This window comes from Dendrobates tinctorius, unplaced genomic scaffold (genome assembly GCF_039654945.1).
Source record: "Dendrobates tinctorius isolate UK_male_01 unplaced genomic scaffold, ASM3965494v1 ptg000154l, whole genome shotgun sequence".
NCBI classification, from domain to species: Eukaryota; Metazoa; Chordata; class Amphibia; order Anura; family Dendrobatidae; genus Dendrobates; species Dendrobates tinctorius.
The window spans coordinates 19,428,266-19,453,694 of NW_027361821.1; the positions used below are offsets into that span (position 1 = coordinate 19,428,266).

General features: G+C 44.3%; 1 protein-coding gene across 1 annotated transcript in view; it reads right to left on the reverse strand.

Annotated features, from left to right (window-relative positions):
• Positions 1–25,429, reverse strand: part of GUCY2F (guanylate cyclase 2F, retinal) — a 173,165-nt gene that overhangs the window by 130,331 nt on the left and 17,405 nt on the right. The window contains exons 2-3 of the mRNA XM_073547535.1: positions 24,905–25,206; positions 23,685–24,039 (exon numbers count right to left, since the gene is read on the reverse strand). Of these exons, the coding sequence (XP_073403636.1) occupies positions 23,685–24,039; positions 24,905–25,206 (657 nt within the window). The remainder of the gene's footprint in view (positions 1–23,684; positions 24,040–24,904; positions 25,207–25,429) is intronic.

The following is a 25,429-nucleotide window of genomic DNA, read 5'->3' on the forward strand; positions in this document are numbered from 1 at the left end:
AAGTGCATGTTGGTTAAATGTCTAAGCATGCAACTGGTATTCAAATTTCGTAGATTTTTCCCTCTGCTAAAGGTCCTTTGGCACTTCTTACAGATAACCTTTGCGTCATCAGTAGGATTTTGTTCAAAAAAGTGCCACACTGCACTCTTCCTACTATGGTACAAATTTTCAGGGCTTGCACGCTGTGCTAATTTGACCGTCTGGCCAAGCTGTCCTGCAACTCTTTTAGTTTTCTTACCAAGTTTTTTGACAGCTACGGGCCTGCCGGATAACTGCTGCTGCGATGACGATGCCTGCTGCGGATCCTTCTCCTATTCTGACCTATTGTCACTGGCACCCTCTTCCCCCAAAGGATGCCAATCCGGGTCAACAACTGGGTCATCCATGACCTCGTCTTCAATGTCATCTGCACCTTCCTCTGTGTCACCGTGTAAGGTGGTATAGTATGCAGGAAGGGGCACCTGAGTTTCATCAGGGTCTGATTCGGGCTCAATATACTGCGAGGGCAATGTAGTGCTGTGGGTGTACCAGCAGAACCATCTAGCAGTGGCTGTGCATCAGTGCACTCCATGTCAGATTCATCTTGGACTGGGGAATTCAGGATTTGACTTGATAACCCAGGAATGGTATGTGAAAAGAGCTCCATGGAGTAATCTGAAGTGTGTGCTGCGGCATCCTTCACTTTTGGTGTGGGTGAAGGACACAAGGAAAGGTGTTGTTCCTGACCAGAAGCCTGCACTGAGGACTCTGTGCTTGCAGTTTTTGCAATTTCAGAAGAGGAGGCAATAGAGCTGGAGGCTGTTTCGGCAATGTGAGCCAAGCGGTTTACCTACTCCCAGAAAAGGAAGCCTTAAAGGCCTTCTTGTGCCAGACGATGACGTAGGCTCAACACCTCCTGCCTTAGCTGCTATTGTGCTTTTGCCAGAACCAGCCGATGCACCACCATCACCATCAGTACCAGCTGCGCCCCCCCACCCACGTACGTGGCCTCTTCCACCATACTTCCTCATGTTTGGGAAAATGTACCAAAAATACCAGTAGAGAAATGGTACTGTATGAGGAGTGTACAGCTGTGTAAGGTGTATGTAAAAAGTGAAATCTCCATATATACTTTGTGAGTCACAGACGCTCACCCAGTTTGTATTTCACTGTAATCCAACAAGCAGATATACGGTACTGCATCAGAAGTGTACAGCTGTATACGTTGTTGGTGAAACTGTCAATCTCCGTATATGTATTCACGGAGTGTCACACACACACGCTGACTCTGTATAGATGTGACCGTAATAAGAACAGCAGATATACAATACTGTTTGAGAATCGGACAGCTCAATATGGTGTATGGATAAATGGAAATGTCCGTATATGTATTTACGGAGTGTCACACACACTCGCTGACTCTGTGTAGATATGACCGTAATAAGAACAGCAGATATACAATACTGTTTGAGAATCGGACACCTCTATATGGTGTATGGAGAAATGGCAATGTCCGTATATGTATTTACGGAGTGTCACACACACACGCTGACTCTGTGTAGATGTGACCGTAATAAGAACACCAGATATCCGATACTGTTTGAGAATCGGACAGCTCAATACGGTGTATGTATGGAAAAAAATTAATCTCTGTGTATTTTTTTACGGAGTCACACACATATAGCATGTATTTGTCCGTGATACCAGCCGGTACACGGTAGTGTGTGAGGAGCGTACACCTCTATACGGTGTGTGCAAAAATTTACGCTCAGTAACTACTGTGCAGAAAAAAAGGAATAAAAGTATTTTTTCTTTGAAAAAAGCAGTCTGCACAGCAGTGTGCACACAGCAGTTCAGCTATCAGGTAGCCTTACAAGGCAGCCTAATAACCACCAGCGCTGCTGCACACAAAAGTGTGAAAAAATGAACGCTTGGTAACTGTGCAAAGAAAAGGAATAAAAATATTTTTGCTTTTAAAAAAGCACTCTGCACAGCAGTGTGCAAACAGCAATGCAGCTATCAGGGAGCCTTATAAGGCAGCCTAATCACCAACAGTGCTGCTGCACACAAATATATCCTCCCCTGTCTCTGCACACTATACTGTTGTGTTGTACAGTGAAAATTGCTATCAGCAGAAGCACTTTTTTTTTCCTGCCTAAACACTCTCCCTATTGAGAACGAGCAGCAGCAGCAACCTCTCCCTATGCTAAGATCGGCAGAAGTAAGATGGCGGTCGGCGGTCATGGCCTTTTATAGCCACTGTGATGCCACACAAAGCCAGCCAATCACTTGAATGCCCTTCTCTAAGATGGTGGGGGCCGCTGACTACGTAATCGCGTTGTCCACAGTGTGCGTCCTTGATGTTTGGCTGAGAAAAAGGCGCTGGAAGCATTGTGGGAAACGCGACTTTGGAGCGCAAGTCAGCGACCTCATGGCCGACCTCACGCTATGGTCGGGTTTCGATCAGCAAAACCCGACTTTAGCCAAAGTTGGCGACTTCTGAATTTGGCCAACCCGTTTCGCTCAACTCTAGTTCAGAGCACTCTGGAATAGGTTTTCATCCAGGATATCTCTGTACTTGGCCGCATTCATGTTTCCTTCAATGGCAACCAGTCATCCTGTCTCTGCAGCTGAAAAACACCCCCATAGCATGATGCTGCCACCACCATGTTTCACTGTTGGGATTATATTGAGCAGGTGATGAGCAGTGCCTGGTTTTCTCCACACATACCGCTTAGAATTATCACCAAAAAGTTCTATCTTCATCTCATCAGACCAGAGAATCTTATTTCTCATAGTCTGGGAGACCTTCATGTGTTTTTTAGCAAACTCTATGTGGGCTTTCATATGTCTTGCACTGAGGCTTTCGTCAGGCCATTCTGCCATAAAGGCCTGACTGATGAAGGGCTGCAGTGATAGTTGACTTTGTGGAACTTTCTCCCATCTCCCTACTGCATCGGTGTTTCTGAGTGATGTTGGGGTTCTCACCAAAGCTCTTCTCCCACGATTGCTCAGTTTGGCTGGACGGCCAGGTCTAGGAAGACTTCTGGTGGTCCCAAACATCTTCCAGTTAAGAATTATGGAGGCCACTGTGCTCTTAAGAACCTTGAGTACTGCAGAAATTCTTTTGCAACCTTGGCCAGATCTGTGACTTGCTATAAGACTGTGGAGACCTGTGTGTCGTAACCAGTGCCTCCCCCCTCCCTCCAATCCCGTAATGAAACACAGATAATCCTAGGTGGGTTGAACAGGTTGGTCACAGTTTATTAATTACATAATCAGAGAAAGGCAATTACACTTCGTAACGGGCGGCTCGCTCCAAGATCCTGTCCGCATTCGACAGGCATGTTGGCCCAACGAGCGGTTACGAACCTTTGCCCTCCACTGCTTCTACCGCCATGGAGGATCCTGTGTATAACCTACACGTGACTCCAACCCCCACCCATCAGCGTTAGAGCCTGTTCAACCCGCTTCTGTAAACCAGTCAGAAAAATATCGAGGCCAATGTCCGTCAGGTGAACTCCGTCCAGTCTTAATAGTCTTGTGTTATCCCGTTGCAGATGGTGGTGACGAATTACGATACCGCCTTTTCCTCTCACAAATTTTCCCATCTGGGCGTTGAATTTCCCCCTTGTGCGCTCTATGGCTTTTTTATCTCTTGCGCCATGCCAGACGGCCCGTGGTATCATCTCTGACCACACCAGTATCATATTTGTGAATAAACAGGGGAGCTGTTCTATATCCGTTGTCATCCATTTATACAGATCCGCCACCTTTTGCTTGCCAAGATCATTGCCACCCGCGTGTACCACCATTATCACCGGGCGCTTTGCCCTCCTTGAAATGTCAACCATCTCTTTGAACACATGTTTCCATTGGAGGCCTCTGATACCCCTCCAGTTAACCTCTAAGCCCGGGAGGTAAAGGTTCCTTCCTCCCGGACGCAGTTTGGCCCTTTTTTCCGCCCAATAGACATAGGAATGTCCCACAACCCAAACCTTCAACTCCTGCAAGAGACAACATATGTTAATTCAGCAAATCAGGTCTTATGTATCTGGCGAAGCATGCGGATTTCCAACGCCCCATTCTCTGCACCTCGGCCTCTGACACTCCTGCCCTAGCTGCTTCTGTGGCTGCCCCGATACGGAACGAATGGGTACCGTTCTCTTTTGGATTTGCGCCGGTTTTCTGAAAGCATAGCTTAAAAATTGCTTGGAATTGGTACTTTGTCAGAGGGGACCCATCTGTATGAGTGAGGAAAAATCTACTTGCGTGCTTTATTACGACGTATCTTTTGACAATCTTTAACGGGCAAACTGGGTCGTTTGATGCGTTAACCAGAACCCATGAGCCCCTACCAGTGGGATCGCACTTGGATTTCCTAACCCGAATGCGCATAACGTCGCTGCATATAACTATGTCCTCATTAATTAGGCCACCTTCCGACGCATTTTTTGACCGTGGTAGTAATTCGCTGATGCGCAGCGCTCCGAAAAAGGCGATTGCAAAGGCTGCAGATATGAGGACCGCCTCGTATTGTGATGTGCAGACTGATGGGGATACGGAAATAATGTCATGCAATAATCTCAGTGATATGGGGCGGCGGCATTCTTGGCTTGGTTGAAGCCTTTTCCATCCTTTAATGGCTTGCTTAATGAAAAAACACTTTGTTACATCCGCCCATCCCATTAATTGAAAGAAAAAGGCTAACCCCGATAATTTCCGTTGCGCCGACGTCCCCAACGCCCCGCTTTCTTTCAGCCGTCCTAGAAACTCCACTGTCACTGAGCCACGTGTACGGTCGCATTTATCGACTGGCCTACCCTGAATTAATGAGCACCACTCCTCCCAAGCCTTACCATAGACCTGCCAGGTAGCCGGCGACACGGAGGCATGGATTAGGGGCATCAGTGATTGGCCACTATGTCCCACAGGGATAGTGGACACTGAATACCCAGTGTTTGTGCGTTGGGATGCTGGATTCTGAAAGCCTGCCAATTGGAAAATAACAATGTGTTAATCATATTGTCGTCTACTTCCGCCACAATGGTGGCTCTACACCAAATATTGTTTTGCAGGCATAGCAGCGCTAGGCGATGTAATAGAGCAAGTATGGGCAGGGATGAAGATGACATGTGGTTTAGACACCTTGCTGTTTTCGTATTTTTTGTTTGGAAACGAATGTTGCTATTTTTTTACAGATTAGCCCATATTTCCACAGCTGCCACTATTGCAAGTATCTCCCCTAGGGCTGGGTCCCAACCCCAGCTTGATGTGGTCCATGTCTCCGGCCAGTTGATTTTGCACCATTGGTTTTTGTAGATTGCCGCAAAACCCTGTTTTTTGCTCCACCCTATTGCCAGCCCCAAGTCCTTGCTTGCAGTCTCTCTAGCCATGACACATGTGTTACCGTTGTATGATTGCAGGAATGTCTGCCATACTAGAAAAATCTGCTTTTAGCGCACGAGTGAGCCTAATTCTATGGCCGGGTTGAGAAGCTCCCTTAGTTGCCAATGATAATCTACGAGAGAAAGCCCTGCCAACCGGCATTACGTGGCAGGTGAACGTCAGTAGACCCAATAATGCCTGCATTTGCTGGAGTGTAACCTTGTTAACTTTGCAGAAGCCTTCAAGCATCTGCTGCGTTTTTTGTATTTTATCCACCGGTAAGCGGAAAACCATCAAATTGGTGTCTATCTCGATGCCTAAAAAGGGCAAAATATTGCATGGTCTGTTTTTTCGGGCGACAATGGTACCCCGAATTGCCGTGAGATAGTTTTGAATTTTTCTAGTGGGTAGGAGCAGAGTTTAGAATTTCTGGGGCCGACGAACAAAAAATCGTCTAGGTAGTGAATTAGGGATTTGCTGCCTGTTTCATACCGAACTACCCAATCCAAAAAGGTACTAAATAACTCGAAATAGTGACATGAGATGGAACATCCCATTGGTAAGCACATATCAAAATAATAGTGCTGGTTCACTTTGCATCCCAGTAGGTGGTAACATTCGGGGTGCATTCTATGTCAGATTTAGCCAGCAGGGCGCCGGGCCCGGCTGGCCGGACTAGGTCTACTGCCTTATCGAAGGATGCGTATGTTACAGATGCTTCTTCTGGGGGAGATGGCATCATTAACAGATTCACCCTTTGGATGAGACAAATGATGGATTAGGCAGTATTTACCGGGTTCCTTTTTTTGGGATAATACCTAATGGCGATATTGTGATATTTTTGAAGGGCAGTGACCGAAAGGGGCCTGCTATTCTACCTAATTCCACCTCTTTTTGTATTTTTTGTCTCAGGATTTCGGGGAACTCACGAGCAGATTTTAAGATCTCGGATACGGTTGGCGTTCTTGTAAACTTGAAAGGGATAAAAAAGCCGTCCGTAAAACCTGATAGTAGTTGCTGTGCCCCTTTTTTATTGGGGTAGAGGTCTAGCCAGGGGGCCATCGCGTTTACACTCACTGGGGTTCTGCCTTGCAGGCGCTTTGTATGGCTGTCGAGTGCACCGTGATCCTGGATGTCCCACCCCCCCGCAAGCTGAGCAATCATGTCTGAATTTGCATAGCGTGTGGAAACGGCAGTTTCCCTCGTTAAACAGCCAGCAGGCCCCGGGTTTTCGTACGACCACTGAGTACGACCTGCAGCTGTGGAGTAATTGGTGGTCGTAGCTGAAAAGGGGGGCTGCTTCTGCGACAGCATGAGACGCAGCCACACGTCTGTCGCTTTCACTCCCCAGCCTAGATCGGGCTGTAGGGCCAGCCACCTGCGGAACTCCTCATCGTACCTACGCCAGGCTGAACCGCCGTGCGATTTGTATGAACTATATATCGTGTCTAGATATATAAATAATTCGGAGCAGCGTTCCGGATGCTTCTGGCCCATAATACAGCCAAGTACTGCGAAGGCCTGAAGCCAATTGTTCATAGTTAATGCTATTTTAGGTCTATTCCTATCGTATCCCCGTTTGTCAGTTTTATCCACCGTTTGTTGGTCAGCTGATAACAACGACCATATGTCAACATAATCGTTGTTCCAGATTTCTAGTCTAGTCTCCTGATCTATGTGAGCGCCTAGCGGGCTGATCCCGCAGAAGAAGGCGTCTTTGTGTAAACTCGCTGATTGTGTAGTTGTAGTGCTCCCTACTTTGTCGCTCGGGTGCGACAGGTGTAGAATTAGGTTCTTTATCGCTGAGGTTAGCTCCTTCTCTTTCATGTTACCCCGGTGGTGTAACAGTTCACCGCCAGTTTTTGAACACTCACCGCTGCGTGATTCTTGAGGAGAGAACACCGATCCTGGAGGGACCCCCGGCTCTCGCTGATGTTGACGGGGTGATGTCACAGGATGGGGAAACTCTGGCACCCGCTATAACGATGGACTGGCCGGTGTTGTCTGGAAACCAGGGAAGCTTGAGAAGCGCGTTCCTGGTTGTTAGCCAATGGTGGAGCGCATGATGAACTGTCGTGCGCTTGAGCCTGATTACAACCATATGATGGCGGAATTACGGCTCTTTCTCGTGTAGTGTGGCTGGAAACCATGGGGGATGGTTCTCCCCAGCGGATAGCCCTGGAGGGTGCACGCGACTTAGTGCGTTTGCCACGCACCCTATATCGGCCCTCTGGACTCTGAGACTGGGATGTGTCGGACCCTCTAGATGTGGCTGATGAAAGCCATCCTGAGGTCCGTGATCCACGTTTGCTCCTATGGGAGCTGCGTCTGCGACGGTAACGTGAGTGGCGTTTAGAGGGGTGGCGAGAATGGTGATGGGGCTGCTGGAGGTAGATTGGGAGGACGTGTGGCATCTACGCCTACGTCCGCCTATACTTTGATGTGTATCGGGGGGGCTATATCGTTTGCAGGCGGGGGGTAAATGGTCGTAGTGGGTCCCGCCCCGCTGCTTAGTACAGGGGCAGTTATGGGGTTAATATACTGAGTACTAGGATATGGTGTGGCTGGGGTAAATGGGACATCTTTATTAGTTGTTTGGGTTGTGGGGGGAGGTGTAAGTATCAGTGTGCTTGGTGCCACTAGTGATATTTCACAGTAATCTGGATTGTATTGCTGTGGAGCGCTCTGATCCATCTGGTTAGACCGAACCAGGCGCTCACCAGCTGATGTATTGTTTGTCCAGCATGTCCCCAGGTACCCCTGCGCAGCCTTAGAGGTTGTGCTTGCCGGGGTAGCGTGGAGACCTGGCCAGGACTTCTCTCTCACACTGTGGGGAGAGGATATGATTTAATGGAGTGGGCGGGGCTTGGTCCTGTGACGCTGGGCAGTGGTGCAGGAACCCGGGACTGACGCTTCCCGGCCTGCTTCTGGGAAGCGCGCGGCGTGGAGGAGGCCACGTCCCCGACCTGCAGGCGCACTGGATGACGGGGGTGCCGCCTGGACCAGCGGTTTTCCAGCGCTGGGGGAGAATCGCCCCCTGCCGTTGTCAGTGCTGGGGGGTCAGCGTCAGGAGACATGCACAACCCAGGAGATGGGGACCTAATTGGCAAGCCCGGGTGAGTAGACGCAAGGGGGGTGGAGGAGCGCGGCAAAGGAGCCCGAGCAGGGGAGGCTGGCACCGGCTCTGTGCTGAAGGGGGTGATAAACTCTGGGCCGGGGCTACATGCAGGGTCGCCGGTGTGTCCAGGGGGGAGTACTGCAGCGAGTACCCCCGGGGAGGCAGACTGCGCTGCTATGGCAGGGGCAGGCACAGGGAAGGGGACGGCAGAGAGGCCAGGGAGGTGAGCGCTAATGCTGCTGATAAAAGCTTGGGTCCATTGCTCACCTTCCTGTGCTGCTCTCTGCCGCAGGGCCTCAAACCAATCGTCAGACATGCTGCTGGACAATGGCACGTTCGCTTCCAGGTGTCCGCCGGGAGGGAAAGAGGGAGTTAATGGCACGGACACCTGGCTTTAACCCCTGTAGGTGTGGCCGTAGGACCCTTCCCCTTTAAGAACCATTGGCCGGCAGGGTCATCCCAATTAGGGCATCACCAAGGGGATTGGTGTGGGGGGGACTGGGCACTGGCAGTATTGTATTGTTGTTGTTAGATGGGCTCCACAGTCAGAGGCGCAATCCTTATACAGTTCTGCGCCTGCAATTTTGTCTCTGAGCTCCTTGGCCATTTCCTTTAACCTCATGATTCTCATTTGGTCTGACATGCATTACAAAGTAAGTCCTATCAGTTTAACTAAACACAGGTGGACTCCAATGAAGGGGTGGAACCATCTCAAGGAGGATCGCAAGGAAATGGACAGCATGTGACTTAAATATGAGGGTCTGAACAAAGGGTCCGAATACTTATGATCATATGATATTTTGTTTTTTCTTTTTTAATAAAATTGCAAAAATTTTTACATTTCTGGGTTTTTTTTAAGTCAAGATGGGGTGCAGAGTGTACATTAATGAGAAAAAAAGAACTTTTTTGAATTTACCAAATGGCAGCAATGAAACAAAGAGTGAAAAATTTAAAAGGGTCTGAATACTTTCCATACCCACTGTATATATTGATGAATAGTTATTTATGTATGTGTGCGTGTAAATATACTCTACTATAAACATTGTCATATAAAAGTTTGGGCACCCCAGGTCAAAATTATTGTTATTGTGAACAGTTAAGAAAATTGAAGATGAAATGATCTCTAAAAGGCCTAAAGTTAGAAATGACACATTGGCTTGCTATTTTATGATAAAAAATGTTTTTCATCTTTTACATTTTAAAAATTACAAAAAGGAAAATGGGTCTATGCAAAAGTTTTGAAACCATGCATGATTAGTACTTAGTGGCACCCCCTTCTGAAAGTTTCACAGCTTGTAAACGTTTTTTGTAGCCAGCCAAGAGTCTTTCAATTATTGTTTGAGGGATTTTCATCAATTCTTCCTTGGAAATTTCTTCCAGTTCTGTGAGATTCCTGGGTCGTCTTGCATGCACTGCTATTTTGAGGTCTTGCCACAGATTTTCAATGATGTTCAGATAAGAGGACTGTGAGGGCCATTGTAAATTCTTCAGTTTGCACTTTTTCAGGTAGTCTATTGTGGATTTTGATGTGTGTTTAGGATCATTATCTATTTGTAGAAGCCATCCTCTTTTCAATTTCAGCTTTTCTATAGATGGTGTTATGATTGCATCAAAAATTTGTTGAAATTTCATTGAATCCATTCTTCCATCTACTCACAAAATCTGATAACTTTGATCATTGTGGCCAAAGAGTTCTATTTTAAACTCATTAGTCCACAGGACTTGGTTCCAAAATGCACCAGGCTTGTTTAGATGTTCTTTTGAATACTTCTGAGACACAGGAGAGGTTTTCCTCTGATAATTCTTTCATGAAGGCCATATTTGTGCAAGTGTCTCTGAACAGTAGAACAATGTACCACAACTTCGGAGTCTAATAAATCTTTCTGAAGGTTCTGATTTGCCACTCTAGCAATCCTGTGAGCAGCTCTCATTAAAATTTTGCTTGGTCTTCCAGACCTTATCTTGACTCCACTGTTCCTACTAACTACCATTTCTTAATTACATTTTGGTGAATGTTTTTCCCAGCAATATGCGCTCCTGAAGGATGATGATGGAACTTGATATTTAGATTCAAGGATGATTTTTATTTTTAATTCAAAATAGAATACAACCGGTTTCGACTGCTAAGAGTCTTCCTCAGGTATAATGTCAAGAATATAAACGGATCTGTCTGAACATATTTTATAGCAGATCTCCCTGCATGTGGTTTTGGGTGGGGGCTGAAAGGTCTGTTTTGCAGACACACCCAGATATGCAGGATTTTGCACTCTGAGGAATCGAACAAAACCCATAGGTTGCGCCAAACATCTTGAAAACTAAGCACATATCTAGATGTAAGCTTGTGCCAATTCTTCTGTCTCTCCATGTAATCCCACACAGACTGGATGATGTTGAGATCAGGGCTCTGTGGGGGCCAAATGATCACTTTCAGGACTCATTGTTCTTTTTTATGCTGAAGAAAGTTCCCACGCAGCGATACAGTAAGTGAGTTCACCAGTATTCAGCTATGAACTCCGGTGAACCCTTTCACTGCAGGATCTCAGCATTAGACACTGACAGGAGTGATTACGCTACTGCCAGTGTGTGTCAGCCAGCAGGGAGAGTGGTCACTGATGCTCTCCAAATCATCCGAATCATCATAGGACAGTATGGATTAGCTGCACTTTGGACAGGTGAGGAATATGGTTATTTATTATTTTTCCTTTTGGAAAAAATGGATTAGGCGTAAAGTGAGTATTTTTCTTTTGCTGTTCATTATTGTCTGCTTTTTTACAAGGGACAATGGCTTCAATGTTACTTTTAAATACAGGGTATGGATTTTTATTTCAAATAAAGGACTTTATTGCGGGTGTTTTTATTTACAATATTATTATGGGGTTAGTAATGGATAGGCACCTTATAGACACTTCTCCATTACTAACCTGTGGGCTTGATGTTACCTGACAATACAAAGGTGACATCAATCACACAAATATTAACCCCATTTGCCACCGCCAGAAAGCATGTGGGAAGGGCCAGACAAAGCGCCTTTTCTGGGGCAGCTGTGGACTGCTATTTTTAGGCTGGGGGAGCCAATATCCATGACCCCTTACCAGCCTGAAAATAACAGCCCCCAGCGGTCTGCTTTAGCTTGGCCGGTTATCAAAAGTTATTAGCGACAGCAGGCGCAGGCTGATGGGAGTAGTACTCACATCATCTGATGCCTCTGTGAATCGGAGGTAAACTTTTTACTGCCAGTCACAGCTGCTGGCTCACTCTGTCATCTGAAACATGGGAACCGCAGCTGTCTGACCGGCGGTAATAATCTTACCGCCAATCAGAGGCAGTGTTTGCCGGCTGTCATACAGATGACAGTGTGTCAAACAATGGATGTTCAGGCCCCTCTTTCGTCTGAATTTGGTCAGAGTTTGGGTTCGGGCACTGTTCTTGTACCCAAACTGAACTTTTTTTAACTGTTCGACCGAACCCGCCGGACCCGAACATCCAGGGGTTCGCCCATCACTAATTAGGACAGAAGAATTAGAGTCATGAGAAAAACAAAGTACACCCACTTTGCATTGTATGGTTTTATACATTAGGACATAATAATACAAAATTGGTTGCTTAGCAGGACTTAAAATTAAGTAAATTCAACCACAGATGAAGAAAACAAGACAAATTACATTGAGATATTTTTCAGTTTATAAAAATGAGGATAAAATACAGAAATGTACTGTGAATGTACTAATGTATTGCTTTCAAAGGAATTAAGAATTTGATTGCTGCTAATCAAATGCCCTTAGTGAATGTGACCACCTCCATAAAAACAGAAGTTTAGGCAGTTAGCTGGTCTGGAGTATCTAGAAGTTTATTGACAACTGGAGGAAGGACATTATCAACATCCAGAAGCTGTCAATTAATCTGGGAAGGGATATAAGGTGATTACAAAACAATTTAGAATCCATCATTCTATAGAGAAAAAGATTATTCACAAGTAGAAAACATTGTTGTCATACCTGATAACCGTCCCAGGAGTGGGCATCCTAGCAAATTCACCCCAAAGTCAAATTATGCAATGCTCAGAAAAAATGCAAAAAATCGTAATGACACCAAGAGCTTCATTAAATGTTCAGTCATGACAGTACAATTAGAAGATAACTGGACAAGTATGGCTTGTTTTGAAAAAAAAAAAGAACTTTGGACTCCTTCCTTGAGAAATCAAACAAATCTCTTTGCATATTTTTGCAATTGCCAAATTACTTATCGGAGTTAAGTGGAAAACAAAAAATATTCCCACCCTTAATTATATAATTGATAAAATCACAACATATAACATGTTTGAACTAGCATTAGCTCTTAAAGACAATTCTCTCCCAAAATATGAATCCAAATGAACTACATGGAATGCATCCTTTTCTTCCATTGTGGAGTCCAATTTGTCTGACATTTCATGATTGTCAACCAGCAAAAATGTATAAATATGTAACTTTGATTTCACAATTTTATTATACTTTGTATCTTGACCATGTTAATATTTTCTCAGTTGTCTATATGTTTCCCTTCCCTACCTTAATCCTCCTTCCTAATATTTTCCATGGTTTAATCTTTCCTTACCCTTCTTTATTGTTTGCTTGTATAGGCAATCCCCCTTTACCTTTACTATCCTATTTCTTTTCCTCTTTCTTCACCTTTTCCATTTTTCCTTTCCTTTTTATTCTTTTACATTTCCTCTTTATTATCTCCCTTACATCATTTTCCTAATTCTTCTCTCCAATCCCTTCCTTTTCCCATTCTTACCTTTTTCCTTTATCCCTCCTTCTTTCCTAATCTTCCCCTTTAGGACTGTTTGGGGACTTGTAATTTTCATTATTCTACTAAAAATGATAATATTAATACTATGTATATTGTACTACATCTTTTACTTATTATATATTCGTCTCACTCTCCCCATCTGCCCTCCCTCAGTTTGTAAACATTTTCCCCTAATAAAAATTATTTCAACAAAAAAGAACTTGACAGCATGGCAGTTTCAAAATTTTATCTGAACAAACCACAAGACTTCTAGAACAATGTCTTTTGGACTGATAAGACCAAAACGGACAAGATTTGCCACATTTGGAGAAAACCAAATCAGTACAAACTGTTATGATTGAGTCACCGTAGGAGGCAAAAACAGAAATGCTAGCTAAGTCCAGAAAACCAGAGAAGTTGACAGCTATCGGATTGCAGACCCCTGAACCTATCAACACAACTAGCAGTAGCCGTGGGGGGTTCCTACGATGCCCTAGACCCCTCGATCACAGCCGGAGAAATAGCTAGGCCTAAAGAAAGAAAGGGGAAAACTAAACTGCCCCAGAGCAGACCCCAAAGCAATAGGCAGCCCCCAACATATAATGACGGTGAAGCAAGATGAAAACACCAACACAGGCAGAAAGATAGACTGAGCAAAGACGGGGCCCAATCTAGCTAGATAGAAAAGGACAGGAAGGCTGCTGTCTGCAATCCGTGAAAAACCCTATGAAAATAAGAGCCAACAGACTGACAGTGAAAAAGGCCCTGAAGACGCTAGGCTTCAAAAAAAGCTATGTCAGTACTCAGGAATATTCTGAAGACAGAGCTACAGGCAAAAGGAGATTCAGCTCACCCCAGCAGGGAATGGCAGAATCCAGAAAAGCAAGGAAAACAAAAACAAAACACTAATGCAAACATGCAAAGCAGAAAAACTTAGCTTAGAGGAGCAGGAATCAGACTGGAGTCCTAGAAGTCCACAGAGAAATCACCCGCAGGGCAGAAGGGCGTCGGCAGCCTTATATCCAGTCCGTGACTCCACTCAGCCAGTCATCCTCATCAGGTTCAGGTGCCTGATAAGCAGGCTCATTACCTTCCTTCACCAGAATAGGGAGTTCACCAGACCTCATTGACGAAGGGGAAAATGAACTCACAACAGTACCTCCCCCTTGAGGAGGGGTCACCGAACCCTCAACCACGCCACCAGGGCGATCAGGGTGAGCCCGATGAAAGGCACGCACCAATCTTTTGGCATGAATATCAGAGGCAGAGACCCAGGAATTATCCTCCTGACCATAACCCTTCCACTTAACCAAATACTGGAGTCTCCGTCTAGCCAGACGGGAATCCAGTATTTTCTCTACCTCATATTCCATGTTACCTTCAACCAATACAGGGTCCGGAGGTGCCACCCCAGGAACAACTGGTTCAACAAACCTCTTCAACAAGGACTTATGGAACACATTATGGATTTTAAATGTGACAGGAAGAGCCAAACGGAAAGAGACCTGATTAATAATCTCCAAAATCTTGTAAGGTCCAATAAATCTAGGCTTAAACTTAGGAGAAGCCACCTTCATAGCAATATTTTTTGATGATAACCACACCATATCACCAATCTTAAACTGGGGACCAATGGTCCTATGTCAATTGGAAAACCGCTGGGCCTTTTCCTGGGAGAGAGATAACTTATCCACCACTTGGTCCCAGATCTGGTGCATTCTCTCCACCACAGTGTCAACACCTGGGCAGGCAGAAGGCTCCACCTGCCCTGAAGAAAATCGAGGATGAAACCCAAAGTTACAAAAAAAAGGTGACATCAAAGTGGCAGAACTAGCTCTATTATTTAAAGCAAATTCGGCCAAGGGCAAAAATGAAACCCAATCATCCTGATCAGCGGAAATAAAACATCTCAAATACGACTTCAAGGTCTGGTTTGTTCTCTCTGTCTGCCCATTGGTCTGAGGGTGAAAAGCAGAGGAGAAGGACAACTGAATTCCCAGCTTGGAACAGAAAGTCCTCCAAAATCTAGACACAAACTGAACTCCTCTGTCAGATACAATGTTCTCAGGAATCCCGTGTAAGCGAACCACCTGTTGCAAAAACAGGGGCACCAACTCAGAGGAAGATGGCAACTTAGGGAATGGTACAAGATGAACCATCTTAGAGACCTATCACAAATCACCCAAATAACAGTCATTCTTTGAGAGACCGGCATATCAGAGATGAAATCCATTGAAATATGGGTCCATGGCCTCCTGGGGACAGGCAAAGGCATCAACAACCCACTAGAGCGAGAACAAGATTTTGACCGGGAGCAAGTCCCACAGGACTGCACAAAATTCCTGACATCATGAGACAAGGTGGGCCACCAAAAAGAGCGACTCACCAGATCTCTAGTACCAAAAATACCTGGATGACCAGCCAATGCAGAGCAATGAACTTCAGACATCACTCTCTTCTTCCACTGGTCAGGAACATACAACTTTCCACTGGGACAACGCTCAGGTTTGTCCTCCTGGAACTCTTGCAGAGCAAGTCTCAAATCGGGCGAGATGGCAGAAAGAACTACCCCTTCACCTAAGATGGTAGCAGGCTTGGTCACCACAGGAGAATCAGCAAAGAAACTCCTAGAGAGGGCGTCTGCCTTGACATTCTTAGTTCCAGGAAGAAAAGAGACCACAAAATCAAAACGTGTAAAAAACAAGGCCCACCTAGCCTGTCTAGGGTTCAAGCGTTTAGCCGACTCTAGGTAAATCAAATTCTTGTGGTCAGTGAGGACCACAACTTGATGTTTAGCTCCCTCCAACCAATGTCTCCACTCCTCAAATGCCCATTTCATGGCCAACAGTTCCCGATTCCCCACATCATAGTTACGTTCAGATGGAGAGAACTTTCGGGAAAAGAAAGCACAGGGATTCATTTTAGCTGTTACAGGATCCTTTTGGGACAAAACAGCTCCTGCACCAATCTCAGAAGCATCCACCTCTACCTGGAACGGGAGTGAGACATCAGGTTGCCGCAAAACCGGGGCGGAGGTAAATCTTCGCTTCAGCTCCTGAAAGGAAGCAACAGCCTCCGGAGACCAATTCAACACATCAGCACCCTTCTTAGTCAGATCAGTCAATGGCTTGGCAATACTAGAAAATTTTGCTATAAATTTCCGATAAAAATTAGCAAAACCCAAAAACTTCTGGAGGGCCTTCAAAGAAGTGGGCTGAACCCAATCATAAATGGCCTGTACTTTGGCCGGGTCCATTTCAATAGTTGACGGAGACAAAATAAATCCCAAAAATGAAATCCTCTGTACTCCAAAAAGGCATTTCGATCCTTTGACATACAGGGAATTCTCCCTCAAGATCCGGAACACAGTCCGAATATGTTCCACATGAGAATCCCAATCCTTGGAGAAGATCAAAATATCATCCAGATAGATAATCAAAAATTTATCGACAAAGTCTCGGAAAATATCGTTCATGAAGCACTGGAAGACAGAAGGGGCATTAGTGAGCCCAAAAGGCATCACCAGGTACTCAAAATGTCCCTCCGGAGTATTAAACGCTGTCTTCCATTCATCCCCCTGCTTAATGCGGATAAGATTATACGCCCCCCTGAGGTCAAGCTTGGTAAACCAGCAAGCACCTCTAACTCTAGAGAATAGATCCGAAATCAGGGGTAACGGATACTGATATTTAATAGTAATTTTATTGAGGGCACGATAATCAATACAAGGCCTTAAAGAACCATCCTTTTTGGCCACAAAAAAAAACGGCACCTAAGGGTGAAGAGGATGGTCTAATATGACCCTTCTCCAACGCCTCCTTAATATAGGACCGCATAGCCTCGTGCTCGGGTACAGATAAATTGAAGAGCCGACCCTTGGGAAATTTACACCCCGGGCTTAGTTCAATTGCACAGTCATAACTCCTATGAGGAGGCAAGGACGCAGACTCATTCTCACTAAATACATCATAAAAGTCCGCCAAATAGTCAGGAACATCATGCGACTGAGGAGAGGTGGAAAAAACCGGAGCCTCACTAAAGGTACACCAACAACCCCAACTCACCACAGACACAGATTTCCAATCCAAAACTGGATTATGAATTTGCAACCAGGGAAACCCCAGAACAACGGCATCATGCAGATCAAGCAACACCAAAAATCTGCAATTTTCTTGATGGTCTGGTGCGACCCGCATGACCACCTGGGTCCAAAACTGAGGTTTATTTTTAGCCAAAGGAGTAGCATCAATCCCCCTCAAAGGGATAGGCGTCTGCAGAGGTGTCATCGGAAATCCACAACGTTTAGCAAAATCCAAGTCCATTAGGTTTAGCGCTGCTCCCGAATCCACAAAAGCCTTGGCAGAAAATGTGGACAGGGAGCAGATCAGAGTAATTGCCAGAAGAAACTTAGGTTGAACACCACCAACAGAAAACGTTTAGGACAAACAGAAATAATATGCGAGGCATCTCCACAGAAAAAACACAGCTTATTACGCCTTCTGAACTCCTGACGTTGCGCCTTACACAAAACTCTATTACATTGCATAGGTTCAGACGTCTGTTCAACCGGTGGCAACACCTCTCGTGCAATCCTGCGTTCACATAAACGCCGATCAACCTGAATGGCTAATGACATAGAATCGTCCAGACCAGAGGGAACAGGAAATCCCACCATAGTATCTTTTACGGCTTCTGACAAACCCTTCCGAAAGAGAGCAGCCAAGGCATTATCATTCCAGGTAGTAAGGACCGCCCACTTTCGGAACTTTTGACAGTACAACTCTGCAGAATCTCGACCCTGGTTCAATGCCAACAGGGTCTTTTCAGCCTGATCAATAGCATTAGGTTCGTCATACAACAACCCCAAAGCTTGAAAGAATGCGTTCACATTAGTCAGAATAGGATCATCTGGTTTCAAAGAAAACGCCCAATCCTGGGGATCGCCACGCAGCAAAGAGATGACAATTTTAACCTGCTGCGCGGAGCTCCCTGACGAGTTAGGCTTCAAGGCAAAAAATAATTTACAATTATTTTTGAAACTCAAAAATTTAGATCGATCCCCAAAAAATACATCAGATGTAGGGATCTTTGGTTCAACAGCATGCGAACGAGCAAGGTAGGCGGAAATTCCCCGCACTTCCGCAGCGAGCTGCTCCACACGATCAGACAATTGCTTTATCTCCATTGAGAGAAAAAAATAAAAAATTCCCCCTACGGCTTCAGAGATATAGAGGAAAGAATATACACACACCTTTTTTTTTTTTTTTTTTTTTAAACACAATTCTTTCCTGCTATTGAGTACCCTAGGATCTGCAGTATGGTGGGTGATTCTGTTATGATTGAGTCACCGTAGGAGGCAAAAACAGAAATGCTAGCTAAGTCCAGAAAACCAGAGAAGTTGGCAGCTATCGGATTGCAGACCCCTGAACCTATCAACACAACTAGCAGTAGCCGTGGGGGGTTCCTACGATGCTCTAGACCCCTCGATCACAGCCGGAGAAATAGCTAGGCCTAAAGAAAGAAAGGGGAAAACTAAACTGCCCCAGAGCAGACCCCAAAGCAATAGGCAGCCCCCAACATATAATGACGGTGAAGCAAGATGAAAACACCAACACAGGCAGAAAGATAGACTGAGCAAAGACGGGGCCCAATCTAGCTAGATAGAAAAGGACAGGAAGGCTGCTGTCTGCAATCCGTGAAAAACCCTATGAAAATAAGAGCCAACAGACTGACAGTGAAAAAGGCCCTGAAGACGCTAGGCTTCAAAAAAGCTATGTCAGTACTCAGGAATATTCTGAAGACAGAGCTACAGGCAAAAGGAGATTCAGCTCACCCCAGCAGGGAATGGCAGAATCCAGAAAAGCAAGGAAAACAAAAACAAAACACTAATGCAAACAAGCAAAGCAGAAAAACTTAGCTTAGAGGAGCAAGAATCAGACTGGAGTCCTAGAAGTCCACAGAGAAATCACCCGCAGGGCAGAAGGGCGTCGGCAGCCTTATATCCAGTCCGTGACTCCACTCAGCCAGTCATCCTCATCAGGTTCAGGTGCCTGATAATCAGGCTCATTACCTTCCTTCACCAGAATAGGGAGTTCACCAGACCTCAGTGACGAAGGGGAAAATGAACTCAGAACAACAAACATCTCATGCCATCTATCAAGCACAACGGCTTGGACTTGCTTGCAGTCATAGGACCTGGCCACCGTACAGTCATTGAGCTGAATACAAACTCTTCTGTATAGCAAATTTTCTGCAAATTATGTGAGTCCATTTATCCTAAAGCTCAACTGAAATCTGGCAACAATCTGAAGCACGCCATGCCAAAACCAGGAATGGAACATACAGAGAAAAACTATGAAGGTTCGCTCACACTGACATATAAAAAAAATCGCTCCCCATTCTCATCCAGAAAAGTTAGATAAGTGGGGTCTGTATGGTTTACCTTTTGTCATGCTAGTGCAACGTAAGTGTGCAATTATTTTCTCAGCTTGGCTCTATATGTGATCCGTATGACATATCCATATACAATGTGTTTTTAACATCATCTTTAACATACTATAATACTCTATGTAAACTTAAAAGCTAATTGACAAAAATAATAATGATAGATCATAGAAAGATATTGGATAGATACAGTAGATAGATAAATAGATAGAGATAGATCCCAAAATGGTGGGAATAAAACAGTCATCTCGTCTAACAAAAATCAAGCCTTCATCAAGCTCAATCGATGGAAAAATGAAAATGTTATGGCTCTTGGAGGAAGGGGAGGAAAACAAGAAGGTGCAAAAACAAAAATAGGCTGCAGAGAGAAGGGGTCAAAAGAGGAGTGAAAGATACTAGAAGAAAAGAGAAGTTACATATTTTATAGAGTTGATCAATAACAGGTGGGATGAGGTACTGGGTGAGGTGTGGAGGAATTGGATCACCAACATAGTTAGAAAAGTGATCAAAAAGAGGGGTCTTGGGATCTCGTCTTTTCTTACTGTAAGAGAAGTACAATACGGAATGAGATTGATGCTACTTGAAGACTGGGAGATATTTTTCTGTTGGATGTTGTAATTTCCATTTTGAAATGAGTCTTCAGGTCTGAGATCAGAGATAGGCTCCTGCATTTTAGGACAAATGAGGGAATATAAAGCATCAGAGTTATTTTGGATTATGAGAAATGAGAGTGATAAAAATGGGTTTGTTTCATATGGTGAAGGGCAGCGGTAAAGGTTTAGAATATGAATTTATATTTAAAGAAATCTGATGACAGATGTGATTTTCTCCAAAACTGTCCAGCTCACTTAGAGAGCATCACTGAAGAAAAAGAGTGAGACCTGTTCCAAAGTCTGTGTACAGTAGGGGCCGTTTTGTCCAGGGGCTTCTAAGAAAATCTTTGATAGCTAAGATAAATTGTGGCCAGAAAGCATACAGGGGAATGAACAATCTTAGATAGTTAGCAATGTCATAGATCATGCGTATTTTCATTTTACTGTATAGAAGAATTAGTAAGTTGTGAAAAATCGGTAGAAGAGGTTAAAGATAAAAACTGAAAGGCTGATGGTGAGATTGAGTAGTCAATGGTGATGCTAAATTCATCCATAATGAAAGGTAGTATTTCACAAAATAGGAAATGTGGACCGCTGCAAAGTGATTTAAGAACAGGGAGGGTGAGCCTGAGGGTTGTAGACAATTGCCACTCACAAGCAAAATAGGTGGAATAGTCTGAGGATGTGGACCTTAAATTAAGTTTATATAAGTCAGGATATTGGCTGAATGACCACAAAAGTGCATTGCATGAAAAGAAGGATGCCTACTCCTCCATCATGACAGTTATCTGATCAGAATGGGTCCCATTCTAGTGTTGGTTAATAACATCATTCAAAAAGCACCTAGTCTAAGAATATTTAATTTGTACCTCAATCTCATCTTTAGGATCACTTGAATCATTCCTCAACCCTTGTTTCTTTGCTAATGAATAGATCATGTGGATAGGGATTCCGCAAAATTTCTCATCAACCATTAAAATGAGCAATGAAGACGCCATTTTCCTTAGAGGCTCCATAATAGGTGTATGGACTACCTCAATGGCAAGTACCCCACTTGGCCAACTTGAGCATTCTTGGGCTAAAGCCTCATTTATACACAGAAAAATGTATTAGTAGCCTCGAGCAGTCCATGTGTTAATCTAGGTATGGTACTGAATTACTTAGGTATACAATTAAGCGTGCCACAATTTTTTCCTTGGAATTTTGTAGTAATCCGACAAGAGAAGCTTCCGTATGCCTTTGATTCCATGCGCACATTGGTATTCATAGACTTCTATGAATTCCATGTAACGCAATGTACAACTCGGAGTTTGAATAAGCTGTAATCATGTGCGTGACCAAAGCACAAGTCAAAGTCATACGAAAGATGATCCCGCAAGTATCATGGAAACAGACACTTTCCACATATATGCATGAAAATCTGTCTACTCTCTTGGTGAATTATAACTTGCTTTGACAGGGCCCATGTTAGCCTGCATCTGTGTGCAAACTCCTTCTCACTGAAGGTGTGCGGCAAGCAGAAAAGTGGGTTCAGGAGCCTCTTCTAGACATCAATATGAGCCCCAGCAGTGGCTCAGGCAGACATTTATTTCCTATTCTGTTTATACAGAGTGGGCCATTTATATGCATACACCTAAATAAAATGGGAATGGTTGGCGACCCAGATCGGCACGCTGAATTTGAAGAATGGGCAAAACAAAAATTAGAACAGGACCCTCAGTTTCCACAGAACATTATGTTCAGTGATGAGGCAAACTTTTTTAGGTGGGCCCATTTATATGGATACACCTAAATAAAATGGGAATGGTGACAGTTTTCTTGCGTAGGGTGTCTTGCATTGAAATCTGCTGGAATGACTCGGGTACTGTGGTCACCAGACATCAACACAATTTCTATCCGCTCCTCACGTGTTAACCTCTGCAACATATCAATGGCTGTAAACAAAGAGAAACTTGTAAAAAACTAATGAAATAATAAAGATACGTTAAAACCAAGCACACCATTGTTTTTCCTGTAAAATTCTCAATAAGTTTGATGTGTCACATGACCCTCTTCCCACTGAAAAAAATAAAGTTTGATCCAAAATGGCCAACTTCAAAATGGCTGCCATGGTCACCACCCATCTTGAAAAGTTATCCCCCTCCCATATACTAATGTGACACAAACAGGAAGCTGATATCACCTACCATTCCCATTTTATTTAGGCGTATCCATATAAATGGCCCATCCTGTAGATGTACTAATGATGATTATGGGACAATGCACCCTTACAATCTTATTACCAAACAGTGTTCATTTCAATCTAGTTGCAATCAAAATGATTCAATTTCCTTTATAAATTAGGTTTAGTAGGAAAATTTACAAACTTTCTGTAATTTGGGCAAAGACCTCCAGATCACTAATACAGTTAGATTGTCATGAGAGTAGTGCAAAAAGTTGTCCGTTTTTAATCTATGTGCACACGTTGTAGAATTCCATTCCGCGTGAAAATCGCATTTTAAATTCCCGCAATTTTCCCGCGGAAAAACTAGCGATTTGCAAGCGTAATTAGCTTGCAGAATGCTAGCATTTTCCAAGCGATCTATAGCATCACTTGGAGAACTGATTGACAGGTTGGTCACACTCGTCAAACATAGTGTTTGACGAGTGTGACCAACTTTTTACTATTGAGGCTGCCTATGCGGCATCAGTAGTAAAAACATCTAATGTTAAAAATAATTTAAAAAATTTAAAAAATCGGGTAATATTCACCTTCCGGCATCCCGTGCAGCCTTCCCGGGCCTCAGCGATGCTCCCGTTCCCAGTAATGCCTTGCGAGACCTTTGATGATGTCACGATCTCGCGATACTGTAGCGATCTCACGAGGAATAGGGACCGCTACAGTACCGCGAGACCGCAATGTCATCAAAGGTCTCGCAAGGCATTACTGGGAACGGGAGCATCGCTGAGGCCCGGGAAGGCTGCGCGGGATGCCGGAAGGTGAATATAACCCAATTTTTTTATTTTAATTCTATTTTTTACAGGGATATGGTACCCACAGCCTGGAGGAGACTCACCTCTCCTCCACCCCCTGGGTGCCATCCGCAAATGTTCTGCTTACTTTTTGCATGGTGGGCACAGCCACATGTGGAAAGTAAGCAGAACAATGCATTCCTATATGGGTGGAATCCCAGCGATTCTGCAAAATTAATGAGCATGCTGCGTATTTTTCCGCGATGCGATTCCGCCACGTGAAAATCCGCAGCATTAGCACAGCATTGTGGAATCCCATAGGAATGCATGGGATCCTGTTTTTTTGCGTTTTCGCTGCAAAAACGCACGAAAAAAACGCGACGTGTGAACGCAGCCTTAGGGTACGAGTCTGTAGTGACTTCATGAGACTAATTACTCACCTCCCGTGCAGATCTTTCCATTTGCAAACCAACAATAGGAGTCTGACTTTGGAGAGACCCCATTTGGGAAGTGAATCGGCCTTCCCATGAATCTGACCATATCTGTTTCCATATCAACAACATATGTACGGTGCAGTTCACAGGTCTTTACGTCTGTGTCCAGAATAACGTAGTCTGTAAATCCATTGCCATTCAGATCTGTCCTTATCCACTGGTTAAACCCATAAAATTGCATGTTCTTTGAATGTTTGACTAAGCTCGACCCAGAAACCCAGTTGTGGTACCTCTTGCTGTTATTCATTGCTTGTGCAGTAAAATAGATAGCATTGTATATAGTGCCAAATAATGGAGACACCTAAATAAGGAAACATGAGAAGAAATATCATTTGCACAGCCAAAGTTTTTTTTACAAAACCCATTAAAGAAATACAAATTAAAGGAGTTTTCTGGTGAGGCACAGTGAGCATGGTAGCATTATATCTCGGTCCAAAAAGTTTTTCTGCTGGAGTCTGTATCTATACGAGGGCTGGCTGCTTTTAAAAACAGGAGTGTGCTATAACCAGAGGTGTAACAATCGCGGTCGTATGGGTACAACCACAACCCGGCCCATGTGGGAGAGGTGCCCGCCACCACCGATTTCACCTGGATGTGCGTCCTCAGCTGCTCATTTAGCCAAAATGTGTTGTGGAGTAGAAACCCACTGGATCCCTGCGCTGCAATGAACGCTGTGGGCCAAATTTTGGACTAAGGCCAATAGGACGGTAGTTGCTCCACTGGTTACAACGTTGTGTTTCTGCATCATAGAGAGACAATGGTGATAGCATATTATCATGGGGTGTCAAACGCAGAGACCTCCACTGACCCTGAGGATGAAGACGTTACAGAATGTAAAGCTTTGCTCCCCTCTTTTATATACACAGTGGCAACATGGCCAACATTTGGGCTGGGAACCGCTTTACGTCCCATATAATTGGGGCTGGCACTGTTCATTTGCACGTTTTTGCAGGAAAAAAGCACAAAAGGGGACACAGTGCTAAATCAGAGCTACTCCCATAATATTCAACAACAGAAAGGGACCCGGAGGTTGGCCCCCCCACCATTCATAAAATAATGGCATACCCTAGTGATATGCCATCACTTCAGAATATCAGACTAAGCATTTATTAAATGAATAATAGCTGTTATATTTCATCACAAGCTGTTGCATTTGTTATACCTACCTCTGTGGGATTTGCTTTGAAAATAACTTCACCGGTATCCATAGCTTCTTGGAAGGCTTGATAGAAGTTTTTCTGCTCTGACTCCAGCGTGATTGTGAGCACGGCGTCGTAAGCAGCCCTGAGCTTGGAGCTTAGTCTCAGTATTTCATATGGAATCTTATGATATGGTAAACTGTAGTATAAAGTGTCATAAGGTATGAAAACATAGGAGCCATCTGTCATTTTCATGTCATGTGCAATCTCCAGCAGTTGTCTTTGTGGTTGTCCTCCAATGAGTGCAGAATGCATGCACATGATGATCACTGCAATAGAGAAACAAGTCACCTGCATATTATACCTTGTATTATAGTATTACCTATCTGTATTACAGTGAAAAGCAGTAACCGCCTCTTTATTTCTTACTTCTAGCAATGCAATAAGCTCCTATATGAATGTATGAGGGCATCAAGGCACATCTAAAACTTCACACTAGTAAATCCAATTCCATGCATCTGCTTTTCTTTCTGTAAAATATTACTTTCTGAC